We start from the raw sequence: 14207 nt of genomic DNA, 5'->3' as shown, positions 1-14207 counted from the left end.
GAGTTTGGTTTTTTTTTTTCTTTTGAATCTGAATCCTTGGCTCTGTTTATTTACCATGTAAACTCCAGGAGCAGACGTGTTGAGTATCTGAAATTCTGTGGATGATGTTACATTGACTTGGAGGAATGACTCTGCTAAACTGGCTCAATTGAGAGAGAAAGAATAAAATTTCTATCGGGGGCATAGAAGGTGCAGTGGTAGCTGAAGTCTCAACTCTTAGTCTTTAGCCTTGAGCTTTGCTCTGTCACACATAGGTCAAAAGTGCCAGTCTGGCAGTAAAGAAGTTTCTGAATCCCATTGCCGACAACTTTTCTGTTTCTGTGTGATATGTGCAAAAATGACAACAGGGAAGAGATTCAAATTGAACACAGTTTTTTATTTCTACAACAAGAACAATATAATTCAGTGAACAAGACAGTGCAGTAAATTGAAAAATACAAAACAACTGCGTGAAATATCTAAACACAGACTGTCACAAAAACAATAAAATAAATGCACCGTGTTAATGCTCATCTTCCTTTGCGATTATCAATAATTTACGATGTGTGTCAAGAAAGTTTCAGCACATTCATTCAGTACGATATTTCATTTTACAATAAATCGTTAAAATTGCGAGATCTTTGGCCGCAAAATATATATACGTATATATTTTTTTTTTAGAGTAAAAATTGAATAAAAAAATAGAATCTGAAATTAACTATAATGTTTCAGGTCTATTCCTGACAATTTTAATAATTTAGTGTTCAGCATTGACCCACAATAGATAGGAAAGCGGAATGTTATCAAAAATTTAAAACGTACAAAAATACTCTCCCTTTCTGAATATGCTCCACGGATCCTGGGTGACTTTTTCTTTCACTGTGATGCGCATTGCATACACAACAGTAAATACTCATCAAGAGGTTTGACGTGTGATATTTTTTTGGGTGCTTTACATCAAAATGAAGCTTTTCGTTTCCTAAAGATTGAGTGGAAAACTGATTTATCAGTTTTCAATCTAGTATTTGTTAGAACCATACTTAAATGACTATGAATCATAATGTCAAAATAAGAGGAATTTCTACCAAACGAAATCAACAATTAACAAGATACAAATAGAAGCTAAGAGGGCAGAGAAAGAAACAAAACGTAGCAAAATAATTGGTTGATTTCTAAGATTTAAAAATAGCTGCGACTAGGAAAAAAAGGTTGGTCAAAGTGAAGGCTGACTGTTGTGATGACCGAGGATTATAAATTCTTAAACTAGAATGGAATCGTGAGTTCTAATTTGCGTGTTGTCTGAGAAAATTAAAAACTATTTTTAAGTGGTGTGCAAAACAAATTTTGTTTGAATCACTCGTAATCAACAAGCGGACCTGATTAGAATCAATCCAAATCCATTTCGCCTTACCTAATGTCCTCCCATTTTTCACTGAGTTACAGGAAAACTGAGCAAAAAAACGCCTTGAGACTTTCTCTTCTCTTGAATTATAAAGAATGCATTCATAAAATTATAAAGTGAATATTGCTTGGTTTTTTTGTGATAAAATAAAACATGAAAGCAAAAATTAGACAGCATGAGATGTAACTGAGTTGATTCAGGTAGGAGCTGCTTGAATGGTACTTACGTTATATTCAATTATTTATCAGTTTTTATGAGTTAATGAGAAAAAAGTAAAGATCGCAAAAAATCCCACATTTTTGTGATAAAAATTAAATGATGTTGTGATTAATTAATTGAGATTGCATTATAGTGAAGGTTGTCTTGAGTATCCTCCTGGATTTTAAGTCTACTCTCATTGTTAGTCATTAATTTTATTTAATTTTTTAGATTCTCTTGTCTGGTCCCTAGCGTTGCAAAGGACTGTTTCTTCAATTTTCTCTTATTCATTTTTACCTTGTTCATTTTAAATTTGGGATGATGCCTGTTGATTTTTATAAATAAAGGAATAAATACAATAAAAAAGGAATGACTAGGAACTCTGGATCTCACTCTCCCAGACCAGATGCTGTGTGCTTCTTAAGCAGAGAGCTTACATAAAATTCGTACTGTGTGACTGCAGCAATTTATTGAGTGTGCTGCCTGGTGCTTTGAGATTCAGCGGAGTGCTCACACATAGAAAAGGCGAACCCTGGAGGAAGATATGAGGAGGTCATCATCATAAAAGTGCGTCTCAATGACAACATTTCCACTGAAAACATACAAAAGAAGAAATAAGAATACGAAGAAACCTGAACAAAAGGAATGCACAAAATTCCAAATGTTGTCCGCTTCTTGCGATACAATATTTTTGCCTTCGGAAAAAATGTCCAATCTTAGGGAAAACGCCTGGATTTGTAGCAAAAATTCTAATTTGCCGAATTTTTTCAAGAGAATGGGCGAAAAAATAGTCATCACTTCAGGGTGTCTACTGTACGGAAAAAGTACAGATACACTGAAAAAGCACGGATTACGGAAGTTTGGTAAGGAAGTATGGAAAAGGTGTGGATTTTTCGTGGGAAGGTACGGAAATTCGAGATTTTTGTGATGAACTCTAAAACAAGTCCTGGGAATATGTAATTTCCTGACAAAATTCATTTATCAAAACCCCGGTTCAATTCTTTGCATTTTTTTGGTTTATTCCTTTGTCATTCCATCATTCCACTTTCCCAATCTGTTACAGTTAAAAATGCGTGTAAGGTAAGGAAATAGTAAAGTAAGAGTAAGGATAAAGCACGGATTTATGAAGATTGTCACAAAAAAAAATTTCGGGAAAGTAAAGAAAAAGCAAGGAAAAGGCACCGAAAACACAGGAAATTTTGACGGCAGAGTACCGGTAGACACAGACACCCTGCACTCCTGAAGTTTTCTCTGCAACCCGAGGTATTGCTACCACTTGCGGATCTATTCTTGTGAGATAGTGATCAGCACTTTTCCCCATTTAAATCCATGAAAAATATCCTATAAAAAAATGGCTAGATGAACTGAAAATCTCCCTCTCTGGTGAGTGGCTGATTCTAAGTCTTAGATTCCTTTCCTGACATAATTAATGGAATCAATGAGTTTTTAGATCATATGCGTCCCTGTCATAAGAACTGACAATGACTTCTGTGAGAGTTTTTTCTGAGAGCCTTAAGAATACATAGCTACATAATAGATTCGTCCATAGAAATCAAAGGAATTATGAGGTTTATCTTTGGCGTTAATTCAAAACAAAAAAAATCCATCATATTGTACAGGTGAAATCTGACTCTAAAATTTGCAATTATTCTTTCAGTATGATAGATATAATTGATGGTGACACTTAAAAGTTACGGCAGCATATTTCTAAAACGTACGAACCGAAAGAAAACTTGGAATTTTCAACGGTATAGGATAGGAGTGGACAACAATTTTTGCTTATGGGAGTCAATGTGAGCAATAGAGACAGTTGTCATGCTAAGAGAGATGGCTTCAGTTGTTGAGAGCAATTTCTCATAATTGGTCCGTTTGAAGTCATTTCACTTAACCCTATGTTCTGTTATGTCAATCATCGAGAAAATACAGAAGGTGGTGGCATGGCTGCCAACTTCAGATTCAGTCGAAACGTACGCATGAAGGTGAATCGACCTATCAGCTAAAAAGAGTGAGACTTTAGCAAAGAGGAAAATCTGCCACAAGCGTCAACATGACCCAACTCTGTCAGGATTTCCAATAGATCTGCGCTTGCTTACTGTGAGGTAGCAATGTTCATTCCTCCACTTGCCACCTTTTTCTATATTTTCTCTATGGTTGTCAATTCTTAGAGCTTTAATATGTTCTTTTTAAAGAGTAAGAATGATAGATTCTTACTTCAGGACGTTGGCAGGCATCATTTGAGATTCAGGTGCAGCTTCAATTAGTGATTGCCAGGTATTGGTTGAGTTCGGGATGACAAATCCAAACTCAAAATACCACTCCTCCAAACAGCGGCCCTGTAAAATGAAGAATTCGAAGTATAGCTACTCAAAAAGTCCTAAAGTCAGGGAAAGAGCTACATTTTAGGTACAAATTCCTACAAGCAGAGGTAATATAATTTGAAAACCCTACACTGGCGATGTAAGCAATGTAATGTAGTTCTTACATCTGCTGTTAGAAAAGCTTAAACCAGTCAGGTTACAAAGCGATATCTCACCTTCAATTGGTGCAAAAATGAAATTAACTGGTTATAACTTATTCTTTAGCATAGTAGCTATTGTTTTTGTCAAATCCTCAAACTTCAATATTTGTATCCACCACAATAAAAATTGTTCTGTTGGAAAATTTGCCTCCAAGAGCTCAGATCTCTTTGTCCAAAGGTGGTAACTAATGAGTGAAAGAAGGAGCAATTACATACTTTAAATAAGAGCTTCTGCTGGAGTCTCAGTTTCTCCATTGGCTCAATTGATGAGAAGTTAATCTCTCTGGAGACCGCTCTGCACTTCAAGATTTTCTTTGGCACCCTGGCCTCGTGTTCTTTGTCTGGAACTGATCTGAAATCATTTTCAAGGGTTTAAACGTTGAAATATGCGAATAACTAGTTTCTTTGAAACACTAAGTTTAAACTTAACTTTTTAGGTATACTACTGCCAAGCCAAATTAAAAATCCAAAATTTTCAGTATCCCCGTTCAGACTCTTATCAGAGTAATTTAAGAGAAGCATGGCAACATGCATGTGGGTTCCTCTTTTTTTCAAAAACAAAAAAAATGATCCACATGTCTCCATTTATCAGCCTCAAAATCCTCCTTTAGTCGGTCTCCTGTGCGTAGTGGTCGTGGCACTGAGCACTGAGACAGTGCTTGGGTTAATTTGAATAGCAAATTATTCCAAGAGAGTTTTATTTTTATGCAAGAATTCATGCATACAGAATCATTGCGATCAAATACAATATGAGTAAAATTTGAGCACTTACAAATCTTCGTTGCCTTGCCATAAAATTTTACCAGTGTCGGCATCTCGGAGATTCATCCAATTACTGAAAGAACAATTAAGGCTTTGAATACCAATGGAATAGAGACAATGTCCAAGTACTTTATGCACCTACGTTGAGTTATTTTGAGCCTGACAGGAACATCTGCTTTTCGCAACGTGACACTCGACCGAGCAAAAAGTGCCTAGTTATTCTTAAAAATGCTGAAAACTCTAAAAGTAATGCGTAAACTTTAACCCTCGCAGCATTTGAGGAGACAGGTAAAAATTTGGACTCCTTTGCTCAGCAGCCTGATTATTGAAATTTATGCCGGCACGACAAGAATCGAAAATCGATATATTACAAGAGTTGAACTCACTAAAAACCATTGAAGTCGTGTGAGATAAGTTGACAATTATTTATTTTGGTCCTGCACAAATTGAGCAATATCTCCTTGGAGGAAGGTATTTTTCTTTGGCACCAACACACAACAGCAGTACAGCGTCGTCATTGCACTCAGTCAATCCTCAATTGCTACTGGACAGCAGCAGCATGGTTGCTCACTAGCTAAACGACTACCGACTTATCTGACACAAAATCAAGCATAATTTGAAGGAGCCCCAAAATTTTTTTGGTGCATGCTGGTTTCCTTGCTATTTTAACACAAGCAACCACATGAAATTATTCTTTATTGCTCAATTGCAAATGGTGCATAGAATGGAGCCTTTTTCTCTTCGTTCATTGGGGAGCAATAGAAGCAAATGCCATCAAAGACACTGCTTGCAGCTCTCATTGAAGACATGTCTTCATGTACATGTGAGAGTGGCTTCTGCGACACTGGTGCCTTGAATGTCTCCTCACTTAGGTGCACAAAAAATGGAAACTTTGACAAAGTAGAACATGCCTCAGATTGAGTTAGCAGTTACTTAGTTACATTAGACTGTCACATGCAGTGCATCGTTTTGAGAATTGAAGCACAGCACTTTTGCCAACCATGGTTGATGCAGGAGTACAGCAGCGTAGTTGCTTTTACTCAGGCGGTAGCAACTGCCAACTTATCAAACAAAAGCTCTAACATACAAAAATCAGAAGAACTCATCTGTGAAAACTCCAGATAATTGGAGGCGTTCTTCCCAGACGGCAGCAAAACTGAGACATTTCTGGAATGGCAAGTCGAAACCTTTTATCACATGCACTGACAGCTTGATTTATAGTGTGGGGGAGCTGGGCCATGGCATCTTCAGAAGAGGTGCGTATTGGAGTTTTTGATGACCCATGTTTTAAAAGATCTTCAGCTACTGCAATCCGGGAGTCGCTTCCACAAGTTTGACGTATTGATATTTTTGGAAAAAATTTGGACAAGCTGACGACGGTTTGATATTCTGGTGTCAAAAAGGTGGTCCCACATCGGATCATAATTTCAAAGAATTCATGACCGTTATCATTGGAAGGAAAAATTGCAACCTACTTACACCTGACTAGAATCGGGTTAGGAAAAAAGAAAAAAACTACTTGTCTAATATCAAGCCGCAAACTGCTGGGTTTCTTGCAGCAAATTGGGTGTAAAAAAAAGGATACACTTGGAAGCCACTCAGTATTTCCTCAGCTTTGGGAGCCATATGCTATCATAATACGGTGCACTGTCCTCTGTTGATGTTAGTGGGGTGAAAACTGCTGCACAACCTCAATCTTGGTAAACAGAGTCCTTTTTCTTGGCACACACCTCAAGATAATCACGAAATCAGAAAAGCGTGAGATATGGACTGGAACAATAGTTTCTGTGGATTTCACAAAAATTGAATGACAAAAATTGCTTTAGCGCAAATATTAAGTTACAGTATCTGAAATGTATCACATCTACACAAGTTGGAAATGCAAATGATGGGATGGAATTATGGAAATGGAAAAGTACGCGAAAAAGTGTTCGCTGTTCGACGGGGGCAGGACATTACCTACAACGGCATTACCTCCAAAAATCCAACATGGTCGAGCGAGAGATCGAAACTTTGGCAATGTGCCCAAATCGATCGGTCGATGTTTTGAGATGTAAGGCTGTCTCGAATTTTACGATGTTGCCAAACCAAAAAGTAAGCATGAGATTTCTTTATAGGTGTTTCTCACTTTCTACCACTGTCGATGGTCTGGGTCTGTGAGATTGTGCGAGTTGTGGTGAGATAATCTGATAATCGCTCTCGAAACATGAGCATGAGCGTAAATTTAGAGTTAGAGGTTAGAATCCATTAAGTGAAATTGGTAGAAATGTATGTATTAAAAGGCATTGAATCACAGGATCAATTAGTTTCTCGTAGACTTTTCCCCTAATACTCGTGGATCGGGAGACTTGTAATTTAAGTAGTATTGGTGATGTGATTAGATTCGTGAAAAAGTGTAACCGCATTGCTTGCTTTTAACTAGCGCTTATGGTTTTGATGCAATGATTGTCATCAGTTAGTTTCCTCTACTACACGACCGCACCCTTATGAAGGCAGATGAAGAATAAAAGTGGTTACTTCAGTTGTTACTCTTTCTCTAAATTTTATGTTTTGGCGTCTCCGCTCCGAAATCACAAGGCTGCCGTGTTCCCTAGCTATGCAGATCGCTTGCTAAGTCTGCCCCCTGTGGAAAGTCTAATCATACCTAAGTTCTCTCCGGTTGGAATTTCTCTACTTCAATGTACGCAAAATAATATTTTGCAGCTGAAGAACACAGCATCTCTCTTGCGGCTATGAAACAATCCAGTTTTCTCTCTGAGCTATTAGATTTCATGATGTGCTTGACTTGACTGTAGCTTGATCAGTTACCTAGTTCATCCAGGATGTCACCATGCTCTTCCACAACTCTTGTTGTTTAAACAATTAATGGGCTCCATTAATTAATGTTCGACAATGTTGTGGAAAAGCACGTCGATAGTCCGCCCAAGCATCGAAGGAGAAGTACATTTGTATGAAGGTTTGTCAAGTCTGGCTTAAAGTAAGTCATGTACCTACCAGCCTTTCACCTATCAGCACATCTTAGAGCGCAAGTTTTCTGACAAATAGACCAATTCTGCATTGTCAGAGGTCAGACAATGATCTACCTTTTTTAGAATCCTTTCAGATGTTCCAGTAAACTGTAAACATCAAGTAAACATAACCTCACTTTCTTTTTTTTTTTTTTTGCTGGTTTAGTGGCTTATATTCCGTTGGAACCTACAGCCATCGATAGACAGTATTTATTGTCCTTAGACATCATAGGATTTAGGCACATCCATGCTCCAGGCTTTCAAATTTTCAGGGATTAAGGCCGAGTGGAATCTGTTTCTGCAGATCCACTCGTCAGTTCCATGAAAATTTGTCGCCACCACCGGGATCCGAACCCGGGACCTATTGGCCTAGAGTCAGACGCGCTGACCACTAGGCCAACCTGGCCGGCCAACCTCACTTTCTTCTTTTACTTTTACACAGAGATAGAAGAGATAGCAGCATAGAGTAAGAGTAGTTAGAGGTAAACTCTCCCGAATAGAACCCCTAAGAACTATACCATCATTGCAGCCTGATTAGAGGTTTTTTTGAAAGTTGATTTCTTACATACGGAAAAAAATCAGCGATTCTCGTAAAATTTGGGGGAAAAAATAGGAATAGTTGGTTAATAAATTAGGTATCGCTCGGCATATATAAGAGCTCCGCCGAGTGACGGAAAATTTCAAGGGGGATATTGTGGCATTTTCACGTAAAACTTATGAAACTTATGCGAATGAATGAGGCTGCTTATGAACCAACAAAAAAAATGAAAATTCAATTTTGAATTTTTTATGAGATAAACTTCGTTGGAAAAAAAACATTGTTAGTTGAACTTGCAAATCGTCGGCGTGATTATTGTTACAGGCTGCGGAACCAACCCGTAAAAAGTACCTAAGTTTAAATGCATGGGAATATCCACCGAAAAAATTAAATTGCTCATTTAACAGTTTTGTACTTACAAACTGTCCGACTTGTTCCAAATGAGGAGCTTGGAGGACAAGGCGCATAAATGCAGTTTTTGAAAAAATTAAGATATGGTATCACAGCAATGCCCCGCAGTTTATTGCCCCGTGAAACTCAGCCTGTTGCTGTTGCGCGGGGCAATGCAACTAAAAAATTAGTGCGGGGCAATGAAACCAAATTTTTGCAATCCCCCGCAGGAATGAAATAAAATTGTTTCACAGCCCCGCACCAAAAAATTTAGAGTTTCATTCCCCCGCAAATTAAATTGCTGATTTTTCATAAAGTTAGATTCTTTCAAAGTCATCATAAAATTCTGAACGACATTTTCCATTCCTTGGAGTTTCTACTCAACAGCCTGGTCTATTTCTTCTAAAAACTTCATGCAAGAAAAAAACAGTTTGCAGCAACTCAACATTCACTGTGTCTAGTTCTCCTGAAGAGGTAAGATATTTCAATTCCAATCGTCCTATATTTTAAAAACACTTTCAGAATCGCACTTCACAGGATTCCCAACACTTCCAATTTCTTCCCTTTCAATTCATAGGAAAGTTAATAAGCTCATTCAAAGTTATTTCTGGTCTTTGTACTTTTGGAAGAAAGTAATAATAATAAAAAAAAATCCTACATGCTATTTCTTTGAAACAAATGCCTTCCAGGAGATTGCACTTTTATGATGCAGTGCATTGTTTTTCTGTCAATCTTTCAATAAATTTTAAGGTAGATTTTCAAGAACTTGATGATGTGATTTTGCTGCTAAATCTCTGTTAATAACTGATCTAATGCGGAAAAATCAGTTGAATCACAGAGTGCTAGTAGCTTTCATTTTTCCATGAGGATCCCAGCAAACCAAGCACTTCGTAAAGAAGTTCTAGAAAAAAAGAATAAAAAAACAGGCATTAGTGATTATTTCCTCATTGAACAAATAATTATAAGAAATTGCAAAATAGCTTCCATCGTTTGAAATGTTTACACCTTGGCATGTTGGATACAGAATGAAGTGAGTGACCAAAAAAATAAACATCCATAACATTGAGAACTACAGATAGAGGGCATACACGAGGCAAAAATAAGTGACTGCTGGATTTTTAAGTCATGCTAAATAAAGAATAAATTTGTTGTTAAGTATGATAGGTAAATTTCTGTATTTGAATTTTTTCTTGCGTTTCTATTTTTAATATTCAATTCATTTTCCTAAATGAAAGTCCCGTCACAGAATTTTTCTACTTAAAATAATTGAAACCTAATGTTTGACAATTGACCGATAAGTACCACTGGTAAGCATAGTGAAAATTGAGAGCCCAACCTCAGCTTCTAGGAGCAATCCCTTCAGCTTTTTATGATCTTATCTGTGACTTAGTCAATATTTAAACCATGTAATTTATTGTCAGGAAAATCTCATTGTATCTACTACAATTGGATTCATGTAAACCTACATTTACTCGATCACACTCGAAGTATTTCGACAGTGTGAGTCGGCAATCACATAACTCGGTTTGCGACATCGCAGACTTCCTGTCATACTTTATTTTTTAAAAAGAACACTAGTCAAAGGCAATTCTTTAAAACTGCCGAGATTTTTCTTCTCAGTGGGAAGAAAATTCAGCATAAACTTCAAGGAATGATGTCCATTTGTTCTCCTTTCAAAAAATTTCATAGAGCCGGAGATTTCCAGACACCGCAAACAATATATGTGATTGCGGACTTACACCGTCGATTTGGGCTACTGAGCATTTTCAGGAACTTAATGAGAGATTCATTGAATGGAGGAGGGGTAGGGCATGAGCGTAGCAGTAGAGGTGATAGAGTTAGGGAGTGAGGGTTCAGGAAATTCACTCCAGATAATCTATAATTGAACCCAAAATTCGCAGATGGGCATTTTCCACACAATATTCATAATCATTTGAGGCTGAACGTTTGACAAAATTGGTAAATCACCAGACTATGGCGCGATGTGCCACAGATCTGTGCATCACGCTCAAGATCACCATAGTAATCTGGAAAATGCACTACAGTGTGTGCACCATGCACCAGGTATGATCACAAATTTCAGGTCTCTTTCATCTAGGTGAAATCTGCCACAGGCTGGTTAGAGTACTACTTTATGTTTACTGCCAACTGATTTTTAACTGTTATAAAAATAACTACCATCTAAACTTAAAAATCAATGTATGGTCAACTTAAGGTTGGACTTCTAAGCAGGTTGTACCAGCCATTACGCAGTTTCAAGCTTGCAAAAAAGCGTTTGAGCATGTGTTGGTGCAGCCACAGGCATTCTTTTTGGATTTCTGTTGAGGACTATTGTGGCATCAAGATGTATGCCACATTGCACCATAGCCTGTACAATTCCAGGGCTTGCAATAAGTTACAGAATCAGAACACTGTATCATCTAGTGGGGATCATGGTCTTTGCACTGCGCATAGGTACTTCGACTACTGCCAGAGGGAGTATCTACTTACAATGTGCAAAACATCAGATTCCTATTATTATGTTCATGTTGAACTTGAGATACTTGATTAAAAGGAATACTTGCTTACCATCAGAAACTGCATGAAATGCCCGTCTTTTCAGAAGAATTTCGAATTGTCGTTGCGAAACTAGTTGCAGTTTCTAAGTGCACTTATCGATTCTTTCATAAGAATGAAGAAGCTTAGATTTCCTTCAAAGTGGGTATAAAATAAGGACCATAAACGAGGAAGAGTTGAAAAATTGATTTTAAATTATCACAACAAAAAAGTAATGCCCAGATAATTATAAACACTGAGTTTCGGGCCAGCCAGCATGAAGTTAGTATTTAGTAAGCTACGAGTAACGCAGAGAGTTTTAGGTTATGTTGATGTTTTCTCGTTTCGCTGTTGCCATATGGTAATTCCTTTAAAAGCTCTTTGAGAGGTAATAAGTCAACTTTAGACATAACTAATGTAAATTTAACTTTATTACTGACATGTCTCACTGTAATCGCAGTAAGTACATGCCATTTGTGTTGAAATTACAAAATCTATCTGTAGCCCACTACCTCCAATTTGGCTCCACTGTTATTTTTGCTTTCCCAACCTTCCAAATCAGATGTGCACCATACGATTTGCCGAGCTCATCAGCTCATCACTTAATTCTACAAAGAAACAACAAGTTTATGCCAAAAATCTTCAGCTGATTAATAAAAGTCGATCTTAGTAAGCCCTTAGTCGTAGATAAAGTGAAAATTTAGAGATTCAATGGATGTAATATTTTAATGAGGTTGGCTACACTGAGATCGCGGGGATTTTTTTAGCGGGAAATCCTCTGATACTTAAATTCTCGCAATGAACATTTTCAATTTTATCTGACGAACGGGGGTGTTTTAATTGTTTAAAAGCCCATCCGGGTCGACGAATATGCACTATTTTTCACGAGGAATCGGAAAAAAACACTTTTAAAGGCGATAAATCATTAGTAAGGAAGAAAAAACAAGCCGAGCGCAAAAAATTTACGCATCTGAACACAGCTTGCTTTCTTTAGTTCTTATTCAGCACTTATTTGGTGATGCGGATTTTTATTTTTTGGTGCACGTGTTTTTTTTTTGGAGGGGGTGGGAGGGGGTTAACATTTAAAAAAAAAACCCAAGTACAGTGTATTTCCGTATAGTTCATTGCAGTAAGGGAGAATTCTTATTGAAGAAAAATGAGTCACGGTGCGGGGGGGGGGGGGGGGGTCAGCATTTTCAAATATCGTTTTTTCGGTCCATATGGTTAGAATTGGCATAAAAGGGGCTTATTGCGCATACTGGAAGATCAAATCTGTCTAACATCATTTCAAAATGGCGGCCGATTAAAGTTTTGAAACTATCCAGTTTCAAGGACAGACATTCTCAATTTATTAAGTTTAGTATGAGAATTTCCGGGATCTTTGAAATTATTTTTATTTTTTTGAGGGGGGGGGGGATAAATATCGATCATTTCCCGCACTACTCGCTATCTCCCCCCCCCCCCCCACCATCGGAAGGGGGAATATTTTTGAAATAACTCTATTTGAGCGCATCTCTACAGGTATCCGTGGCGCTAATCTTCCTACAATTTTTATACCAAGTTACCCAATTTTATGCAGTTACAGGTTAAAATACTTTCAAATTGTTGCATTTAACAAGTTATTCGTGCATCAAAGAAGGTGTTTTTACACCATCCAGAATTTCTAGGGGGGGGGGGGGGCAAATGAGACTATTTCAAATTCTGGGGGGGGGGGCGGCCCCCCTTCGCACGCCTCTGTTACAGAGATTTTGGACTTAATCGATGCGATGTATCGCATGATCGCATGCCAGTTCGACCACGTCATGATAAAAACTCATGAAGTTTAACATCTCTGCGACCAACGCCCAAAACCGCAGGGGGACGTAACGTCACCGTTTTTTTACCGGCTGATGAGAGCAGAGAGCAGGGGAATATATTTTGCTGTCGACGGACTGATATCGACCAACTGCCACAATCTCGGCATTTCCATCCGATCATTCATGTTCTGTAGTATCGTTGAACATTTATTAAGAGAGTCCAAATGTCGCTTCATTTCATTGATATCCTTCATATATGGGCTGGGCCATTATCGGTCCGAGAAAATCAAACTAAAGATCAACAAAGCGACTCACACAAGAAAAGCAACACAGTTCGGGGTCGTTTCGGCAGAGTTATGTGGACTAAAGGGGTCAGTCGAGAAAACTATTTGTTTTGAACAATGTATCGCCTTCAATTTTCATTGCGATTAATCCACCGTACAACTGGCTTGTTGAGAAGAACGGGCATTTGCTGATTGGTTTCGCGCCTTCATTTCGTTTAACAAGCAACACATCATAAACCACAGACTGGCAACATTGTATGAGTTTCAGCGCTCTCTGTCGGCTTTTGGCCGCAACCCCTCTTGGGTCACATTGCCACAATCGATTCGATATATCGCAGGGGAGTCTTGTGGAGGTAATGCCGTTGGAGGTAATGCAGTATTCCCCTGTTCGACGACGTTCGATTTTGGCATACGAAATGTTACATTAGGACAGACAAATTGTGGTAGAAATCTCTATTATTTTTGACGACATTAAGTTTACAAAACGTACACCAGAGGAGCTTTAGCGCTAGTATCAAATTTCGAATATAAGTTACACTGCCCCCCATTTCATGACATTTATATTGATTTAATTTTAAATTGGTAGGAAATTGTGTTTAGTTTGACTTTACTGCAGCTGCATAGAAAATTCAACAATTTACAGCAGTTAAATTATCTAATTTTTTAGTTATCGCTAAAACTAAAATTCTTTAATCTCAGACTTCGATGCTAGCGCTCCTAGTGAGTAAGGTCTAAAGCTAAATTTAAAAAATCTGCAAAAGGCATCTTTCCTTCTGGGGGAGGTTTATTGTAATGAT

The 14207-nt window shown here is 37.8% G+C and overlaps 1 protein-coding gene across 1 annotated transcript; it reads right to left on the bottom strand.

Annotated features, from left to right (window-relative positions):
* Positions 1-355: 355 nt before the first annotated feature.
* On the bottom strand, positions 356-6818 carry PrBP (Prenyl-binding protein). The gene is made up of 5 exons (XM_019042995.2): positions 6445-6818; positions 4870-4932; positions 4314-4449; positions 3791-3912; positions 356-2171 (listed from the first exon to the last, which is right to left on the bottom strand). Exons 1-5 carry the CDS (start codon positions 6483-6485, stop codon positions 2090-2092), a joined length of 444 nt encoding a protein of 147 aa, XP_018898540.1. The 5' UTR covers positions 6486-6818; the 3' UTR covers positions 356-2089.
* Between the last annotated feature and the right edge of the window lie 7389 nt (positions 6819-14207).

This window comes from Bemisia tabaci, chromosome 4, assembly GCF_918797505.1.
Source record: "Bemisia tabaci chromosome 4, PGI_BMITA_v3".
Lineage (NCBI taxonomy): Eukaryota > Metazoa > Arthropoda > Insecta > Hemiptera > Aleyrodidae > Bemisia > Bemisia tabaci.
This window is presented reverse-complemented; position numbering and strand designations above follow the sequence as displayed.

Bases quoted from the DNA above. Each gene is read 5' to 3' on its own strand.
- PrBP (XM_019042995.2), bottom strand. From the start codon at position 6,485: ATGGCTCCCAAAGCTGAGGAAATACTGAGTGGCTTCCAAGT. The intron at 4,933-6,444 runs GTATCCTTTTTT...TTGTTCTTTCAG, and splicing joins ATACTGAGTGGCTTCCAAGT to TAATTGGATGAATCTCCGAG. The intron at 4,450-4,869 runs GTAAGTGCTCAA...AAATGATTTCAG, and splicing joins TGGCAAGGCAACGAAGATTT to ATCAGTTCCAGACAAAGAAC.